Genomic DNA, 8882 nt, shown 5'->3' with positions numbered 1-8882 from the left:
TCATGCTATATCTAAAGTTCAAGCTGAACCTTTCTCATAGCTGTTCAAAAGTTTCCTTGGTGCAGTAATGAGGAAAATATTTATAAAAACCAGTTTTACAAAGCTGCTTTCATAAGCTAAGTTTCTGTTCCTTTGTTTTTAAGCACCAAGGAGATCCTGACCTAGCCAGCCTTTCTATGAAACTTAAACTACTATAAGGCACATGAATTCTATCTTTATTCACTACATGTATACTATCTTTATTATAAGCTTCTGAATAAGGCAAAGGAAGATCAGGTAATCTTTTCATACTATTAGCCCCCCTAGGTGGATACCAGAGTTTTCTATTTATCCACTAGGCCACAAAAGGAGGCCCTTCTATAATAGGCACAGGCTTATGAGTAAATTTCTTATCCTTTACTAATTTTTCTACTAACTGCATGGGAACAGGAGTATAAACTGGTTCTAGTAATTCAGCTTGTTATAATTTATTCGTAATATCTTTAAGAGGCGCGTCAAAAGGAATTTCCCTTAATAATTGTTCAAATAAAGGGTTTACGCATTCTGGACACGTCAGGGTGACTAGAGCTGATTCCATACGCGGGGAATTTACTATGTTTTCCTCAGAGCCAATTTTGAGGAAATCCATTTGTATAGCGTTTACACTTACTAGAATTTGTGCTACCCAAATTCCCCCTATTAATAGGATCATTTCTAAGAAACCAATTATCCCTAAACACATGCCACGTCCTCGTTCTTGACGATGCATTCCTTGAAGCCTCTGTCCCCATCTCCGGACCTTGTCACGCAGTAGGGTAGAAAGAGGACGCGGCAGAGGGAAGAGAGGACTGTGAGACAAAGGGCGGGGCCCAAATGGAGAAGAGTAGTAAAATAATAGTAAGGGATGAATGTCTCTTTGTGGATGGGGCTTAGACACTGGTCATCAAGGGTGTGAGGTAGAAAGCACCTGAAAGGGTCAAAGTCAGAGGAGGGATTCAGAAACCAAAAAATCCTGAGTCTGGGGGAGACTAGAGGAGGATGCCTCTTTTGGCTTCCCAAGCCAAGACAGCAATGTTCCTCCCTCCAAAGTAAGTAGGGGTGTTTGATGACTCCAATATAGGTGAAGAAGTCATAAGGAGCCGTCAGGCAGATAATCTGAGAAAAGCTCAGAGTGAGGAAGTCAGTTGCCTCAGATAGAAAAGGAACAGAAAGAGAAGGGGAGAAGAGGCTAGATCCTCCAGGAAGAGCTACCTTGTTAGTCTCACACTGCTGGGGATGAGGGCTAAATTAAAAATTGTCGGAGCATCCAGGGTGGACAGAGAGAAATAAAGAAGTCTAGCTCTTCGGGGGAAGAGGAGAGCTACCTAATGTCTCTGCCTCGTTGGGGACAAAGGCCAAGAAAACCCAACAGAGTCGGTGGTGGCCAAACCCAAATCCAAGCGATTAGGGCTTTCTCTAGAGATTGCTCTGCTGTCCCAGACCAATTGAGAAATGAGGCTAGGACAGACAGGGGACAAGGTTGGAGAGTTTATCTGGACGGCAACCGCATCCTGCCTCTTCCCTGGATATAAGTTCCTGCTAGAGAGGGGATGGGTCAAGGAAAAGGCTAAGGGGCAAGATCAGGGAATTAGCCCGGGAGAACTTTTGTAGCCCACTGCTTCCCAGTAGCAAGCCCCCAGAGGAAATGAAAGCAAGAAGCTGAAAGGAAGGGACAGAACGCTCGCCAAGACTCATCTGACCGAAAGTGGCTGAGCAGTCTTAATTTGGAGTCTGGGTGAAGTCATACCTCAGCCGGTGTTTGCAATTCCAATGGGAGGCACTGAGTTTGAGAGAAGTTAGAGAAAGAGGAGTAGGAAAGATAGGCAGGACCGATGAACTTGTGCTCAGAGGTCTGGCCTCTACTAAATATCAAGAATGGCATCAACCATGCCCAAGGCGACTTGATCTACACGGCTTGGGACTGATTCCCAGGCACCCTCTAAAAAAATAAGGGAGCCATGGTGTACTTGGGTGGATCGAGTTTATGTCCTTTTGTCTCTTCATCGTTAGCCTGGAAAAATATACAGGATGGGGCGAATCAACCTGAGTGGAGACTCAAGACCTACAGTGAGAAAGAGAGGGTCTTTGACTGCACACAGAAAAGAATAAAAGTTCAAGCCAGAGTTAGAGGCAAAAGGAAATTTATTAGAGAAGGAATAATGTTCCATAGAGTGTGGTCCTTCTCTGAGAAAGAGAATGAGGGAGACCCCGGGTGTTTGAGGAATTCAGTTTATATTGTTGTGACCGAAATAACCAGGCCCAACTCGAGTGCTCTAGTCCAAGAGACAGTTTATTAGCCGGCGGCTGTCCTTGCAAAGGAGCAGCCCCGAGACGCAGGGGCACAAAGGTTTTAAGCCCTCGATCCCATCCCCCACATCCTTAATCTTTACACAAAAGACTATATCTCCTCCATTCATTAACTGATAACTAAGAGGTGGGTAAGCAAGCAGGGGTACAGAAGCAGAATGCGTCATTGTTAAAATATTTTGTACCTATAGGCAGTGATCCGGCCAGTAAATCCCTTTAGTTAATAAATTTTTAGCAGATAACTAACTAGAAGTGAGACATGGCGGTTAGCACGTACCATGTCTTATCCTTAACCTATTGTTTCAAAAGGTGAGGTCACTACATTATGTGATTCTTAGTTTCCACGAATTTTTAAAGACTTTGTTTACCTATTTTCCTCTGATGGTATAGCTACACAGCATTAAAAGCCTGCCAGTAATCTCAGTCTTTGTTCTATAGGTTCTCCATGGTCTGGCCATAGGGAACAAATGGTTGGGTTTATTGCATAGGGTGTTTTCCTTTCATAGGTAGTTCGTTAGTAATCCCAGAAGAAATCTCTGTGAGATGTCCCCTGAATTTCCTCCCCCACGGGGCAGTTGTGTGGTCTGCAGTGGGTAATGGATGTGGAAGCATTTTGTAAATGACAAAGTTCTACCTTTCTTGAGCCTTGCCATCACTGTCAGGAATTATTGTCCTTGACTTGAATGCTTGGGCTCCAGAGACCTCCCTTCAAGGTGGCTCCCCTAAAGGGCCATTACCCTAGCCTCCTGTAAGACCCCCAGGCTCTGACTTCACTACGTGACCCAGTCCCTTGATTTCCAGTTTGCAGAGATTGTCTGCAAGAACAGGAAGAGACTTGGGGCCTGATTTCTCTTCTGCAAAGGTAAAGAATCTTCCCCTTCTCTCGGGTCCGCCACCCTCTGGGCTGCTGGACACCTTGAACTGACATGGAAGGGAGAGCAATGGGGTCAGGATATAGCTACACCCTGGGGTGACAGACAGCAGGAGCACTGTGGAATATATGTCAGGGATGAGGAGGACCCTAGGTACCAGGTGCCCACCCTGCAGGACCTCTTGGCTTCACATGCCCCTGGCGGCAGCTTGTGCCTCCGTGTCCTGCAGCCACCTGGGAAGGCTCCCTGACAAAGGCAGCTTTTGTCAGAGCTCACGTCAAGAAGTCACTGGTGAGGCATGCAAAGCAGTTCCTGAGGGAGCCCAGAAGCCCTGTGCGGAGCCTGTGGAAGATGCTGCTTCCATCATGTCCCCGTTGGCTTCCCCAGCTCCTCTGACTGAACGCCTGCTACCTCTGGCCTCTGCCCTGTCACAAAGTCCTACTACTTATTCAATTTCTATTCATTTACATTCATCCCTGAGTGGCTCTCAGCCACCAGAGCCTTTCTTTCCGCGGGACAACCTTTCACCACAGCCACTTGCACTTTCCCCTTCTACCTCATGCCTCCATGATTCGGAGGCACACTTTCCACCTCCAACAGCCTCCTCTGCACCACCACTGTCAGACTCCACTATGACACCTCCTCAGTGTGACTTGATGGCACTCCCACTCAGGACCATCCCACAAAGCTCATCTCCACACACACCTTTGTCAGCTTCTCCTGTCGCAGTCCCAGCCATCTCAGGCCTTGACTACTCAAGCTGTTCCATTTTAACCCCGTCTCAGTGGCAGGCAGCTGCCAAAGCCTTGTGCCTCTCAAACTCATCACAGTGCAAATCCCAACAAGAGCACCTGTCCCACCACTCACAAGAGGCCTTGCTCAGGAGAGACTCCACAGACAGAATGGTAGAGGCTGTTAGCCCCTCCTTACTCGAATCCGATGACCAGAATCTCCTGGAGATACAAGTCACAGAGAGAATCAAGATAAAGATTTCGAAGGAAAAAGACAAAGACAGATTATATCCAAAAGAAATGAGCCCAGACTACCACCTGAATTCTTTGGGGAAAATGTTGCCATCACTAGGTGCTGAGCAGGACACCACAATCCCCCAACCCTTCTGGACCGCGAAAGATAAGCCAGGGCAACTGCCTAGTCCTCAGCAGCTCTCATATCCTAAGGACTTGGGGGACCATCTACAGCAAAAATACAACCAGCTTTTTTGGGGTCTCTCCTCTCTGCACAGCGAATCCCCGGTGGCTACTGCCTGGATCTCTGAGAATTCTTCCACACTACAGTCTCCCTCATTCTTATTCAATGGAATCTCAAATGCCTGCCCGATTCATCTGCAGGCTAAACTACCTCCACTGCTTTCCCATTCCCAGCCCCTGCCCCAGCTGGAGTTCCAACCTCAAGCCTTGATTCCAAGGATGCTGCAATTACAGGCCCCACCTCTGACTCAGGCCCAGGCCCATCTCCAATCTCCTGTACAAATCCTACGACCTTCTTCTCCATCCCAGATTAGAGCCTGTGGTGTGTCTTGCCCGACAGCCCGGAATGAGCTAAAATCTCTCACCTCAATTGAGATTCAAAATACAGAATGGCCCTTGTTGCCGAAGCAACTAGAAAGTGGGTGGGCTCCGCCGTCTGTGATCGAAAGATCTCAGGAAGTCTTTAATATCTTCACTCCCAACCTTCCCGAGGACAGCTGGGTGGGCTCCATCCTTCCCGAGAATTTTCCAATCAGTCCAGAGCTCCGGAAGCAACTGGAGCAACACCTCCAAAAATGGCTTATCCAAAACCGCTGGGAGCTACCTCGCAAGATACAAGAATCTCTGGAACTAAGGCAGCTTCAGAGCGAATTACCAGGGAAATGTCCGGTAAAGGACAAGCATGGGGCCTCACGGCCCTCTTCCTTCACAGGTGAAAGCAGCAAGGATGCACAGAAGGTGGGGTTCCAGCTAAAGCAAGACATGAGCAAGGTCCCTAAAAACCTCTCCAGGTCCTCCGAAAGGCCTATAGTGGCATTTCAGGAAGTAGACTCTGAAGGGTCAGAAAATGACTGGATGCTTTTAAGAAAGGACTTGACAAGTGGTTTGCCGAGGAGCTTAGACAAAAATCTAGAAAACATCCCAAAAGGCCATTTAGGCAGGAATTGGGGGCAAACCAGCGAGGGTTTAATCCCCGTGAGTGTGCGTCGATCCTGGCTTGCTGTCAACCATGCTTCTCCCAAGTCCAACGCTCACATGGAAACCAGGAATTTGGGAATCTTAAAGGGTTGGGAACCCTGGGTGAACACCTCCCACAGGGTTTCCTTCCTCGACACAAACACTCAAAAGATGCTGGAAGCACATATGACAAAGTTTTGGGTGAGGCACATGTGGGGCCTGCCCCTCAAGCTCAAGTCCATTAAAATCTTGAAAAAGGTTCAACCCTCACCCACTCTGCAGTTTGCCTTTCCTCCCTCAGCTCCCTGTGTCCCTGGAGACCACTCGATAGTCCAGCTTGCTGAGGTCCTTGGAAAACTTCCTCAGCCCCATCTGGGAGAGAAAGCGATAGGAGAGGAGTCAGTTCCCACCCTGGAGAGGCCTCTCCTGGCCCCCTTACCTGTGTGTGAGGAAATCCAGAGGGCTCTGGGACAGATCCCACTTGGTGATGACCATGGGACCACAAAGGCCTCTCTGGCTAGACAGGAGGGCAGGCCGCCACCTCAGGCCGTCACACTCACGTGGCAGAGTGGGACTGTGGAGTGGGCCATGAAGGACAACACAGAGCCCAGTCCAGGTTCAACAATGTCCAGGAACGAGCCAGGAGGGAAGAGTGGTCTACATGCCTCACGAGACCCCAGCCATCAGGTAACAGTGCCAGAGATGAACATAGGATCCCAATCTTTGAGGGCCAAGGAAGCCAGGGAGGCAGGGAAGGCCACATTGTCCCCTGCTTTTCAACCAGAGTCTAGAGACATCTTGGGAACCAATGTGCTGACAAAGTCCCAAAACAAAAATGCACATTTGGGTAGTTTAGAGGCTCCAGGGACCAGTAAAAGTCCCCTATACCCTAGAATGACTGTTCTCCAAGATCCAGGAGAGCCACGCCTTAACACAGAGATGGTTAGTGAGTTTAAGTCCAACGTAAAGGTACAGTCAGAGAACCTGCCACACGACTGTCCCAGACACAAGCCCCTTGCTACTGACAACTTGGCCTCTCAGGTGCCTCAGTGCCATCCCCAGGGAGTGCCCAATGGAAACAAGCTAGTTTTCCAGATGCTGTGTGGCCTCAAGGCAGCCTCAAGCAGCAGTCCAGAGCAGCAGGAGCCCAGGACCAAAAGATATCAAGGCTTTTGGAAGAATCAGAGCGAGATGTTTGTCCCTACTTATGGGAGACAGGACTGCAGGTGGCCCAACCCAGGAGAGCATGCAGAAAAGCTCGAGAAATTGGGGACCTGTCAAGACAGGAGTATGAGTTCCTCTGCCCAAGCCAGAAAAACTGTAGGCTCTGTTGGGAAGAAATACCTCCAGCTGCTGCCAGAGAAAAAACAAAGTGTTTTACAAAGCTTCTTCAAAAAAAAGATGAGGCACTTTGTCCAGTGGATTTTCCCCCATAAAAAATTCCAAGGTCAAGATGCTTTGCAAAAGTGCAAGCCCAAATCAGCCACTGCCCAGAGCCAACAGTCAGTCAAAAGCAGATCAATTCTGGATAGCGAGAATGTGGAGGCTCAGGAGCTCATGACAGCTGTGGGACAGATTCTAGAGAAGAAAATGGCCATTCACCATGGACTTCATGCCACGAAGTTAAAGGAGCACAAACGGGAACACCCAGCCCCAGTATGTGTGTGTGTCTGCCGCCTTCCTTACTCCACAGAGCAAGCGAGAATGATGAATTACACCCCTCACAGTCAGCAGGCTGACTCCAAAGACCAAAATTGTTCTATCAGGGAAAAGCAAGTCAGACCTGGGAAGTCCTTGAAAAGTGTCAGATTCGATGATGAGCAGCTGGAAGTGAGTCGCACCCCATCCCTGGCCCCCAAGAAAACACTGTCTCCAGTCAGTGCCTGCCAGTATAGGCCAAGGATGCCGTGCACGCCAGGCCACCAACCACACTGCCCATGGCATTATCTTTTTCGAGGAAGGGTCTTGCCTGGTCCGTGCTTCACTAACCTTTTCTAGTAGGCAAATATGTCTCCAAGAAAAAAAAAAATCAGTCCATGTAGAGAAGCGTTTTCTCATTACTACATTCAAAATATTTACTTTTCCCCAATATATGTTTTTTTCTCATAAAAGGGTGCTGTAGTGACTTCTCCTTGTGCTTGCTAGGTGTGTGCTTTGGCCTCGAGAAGAAAGGGGCATGGAGGGAGGCTGATCGTGGCATTGCGAGCTTACTCCTTACCCCAAGTCCCTTCATTGCCCCTGATATTTTCACAATACTTTCATTACTCAAACAACAAAAACTACTCTAAAACAAGACGAAAAAACCCATAAAAACTCCACTCGAGGATCTGGTTCAACCCATCTTTCTCCTGCTTCTACTCAGCTTTGAAATCGTGCAGCTGTAGGAAATAGGTTTACAGGGGCCTCACAGGGTTGGACATTCCCACTCAGGCTCCAAGAATTGTCAGGAAGTTTTGGAGTGGGGAGTTGCTGGGCCCTGAGTTCAGAAGCAAGAGAAATCTTGCCCCTGGATCTCTTGGGCCCTAAAGGCTCCTTAAGGTCCCTTCTCTCTCTAATGAAGGCTGCGATGGGGATGGCCTTGTGAACCCCTCTCAGCTTAGCCTGAATAAAATGTACAGCTCGCCCTCCCCCACCTCTGCCTTTCCCACATGTAGAGACCAGACAGATGGCACTTCCTGCTTTGCGTGTGCGTAGGTGTGAGCCTCAGGGAGGATGATGATGAGGGCTGTGTTCACTCCTGCCACAAATGAATGAATGGTCATGGTCACTGGTGACCTGCCTTTTCCTCTATTAACCCCAGGGGAGGAATTCTGGATGAATGGAACAGGGTGTGACTATGTGTGGGTAACTATCTGATAGTCGATACTGTGAAACTTGGGTGGGATGTGGGTGAAGAACTGAAAAGGTTGGATCCAAGAAAGGAGGCAAAGTGACACAGAGTGTCCATAAATATGCAGCGACCGAGAAGCCATGATGTCCCATCATCATCTACAGGTATGGGAGGAGGGAAGGGGAAAGGGCCCCAACCTCTGTCTCCACCTTCTTCAGCTCTGAGATCACAGATATAAAGAAGCCACCTCTAGGGCCAAATCTGCAGAATTAAAGCTAGTCAGGAATTGTTAATTGTCTCCACAATACAGTTTCTAAGCTTGCACATCCTTGCCTCCTGAATTCTAGAAAAGATGACTTAACAACAGGTGGAAAATCCAGGACTAGAGAACCCAGTGTCACTCCCAGTGTGGTGACCTTTACATAAACACATGGCCCAAGGTCTGCTCCAGGGGAGAGTTGGGGACTTAAAAGGATGAGAGACTGGCCTGCCATCACGTAATAATTCTTATGTGATTCTAGCCTTGCTTATCCCAGAGCCCTGCAGGAGACGAAGACACCACACAGGATTTATCACACGGGAGCGCAGAAGTGACCTGTCCAGAATGGGTGGTGCAGTCCAGGATTGGTCCTCGGCGTGGCCTGCTCCTAGTGTCGCTTGCCTCCTCTCTGGCCCCAAACCACACAGAAA

The 8882-nt window shown here is 48.6% G+C and overlaps 1 protein-coding gene across 1 annotated transcript; it reads left to right on the top strand.

Moving 5' to 3' along the window:
- Positions 1–3126: 3126 nt before the first annotated feature.
- LOC111735708 (spermatogenesis-associated protein 31A6-like) lies at positions 3127–8329 on the top strand (the record flags this gene model as incomplete). Its single annotated transcript, XM_023527166.1, has 2 exons — positions 3127–3187; positions 3427–8329. Coding segments are annotated over 2 exons (3995 nt in total), but the record flags the coding sequence as incomplete, so codon positions are not given.
- Between the last annotated feature and the right edge of the window lie 553 nt (positions 8330–8882).

This window comes from Pteropus vampyrus, unplaced genomic scaffold (genome assembly GCF_000151845.1).
Source record: "Pteropus vampyrus isolate Shadow unplaced genomic scaffold, Pvam_2.0 Scaffold1000005634, whole genome shotgun sequence".
Taxonomy (NCBI): Eukaryota; Metazoa; Chordata; class Mammalia; order Chiroptera; family Pteropodidae; genus Pteropus; species Pteropus vampyrus.
The sequence above is the reverse complement of the archived record's forward strand: the minus strand, read 5'-3'. Positions and strand labels throughout refer to the sequence as shown.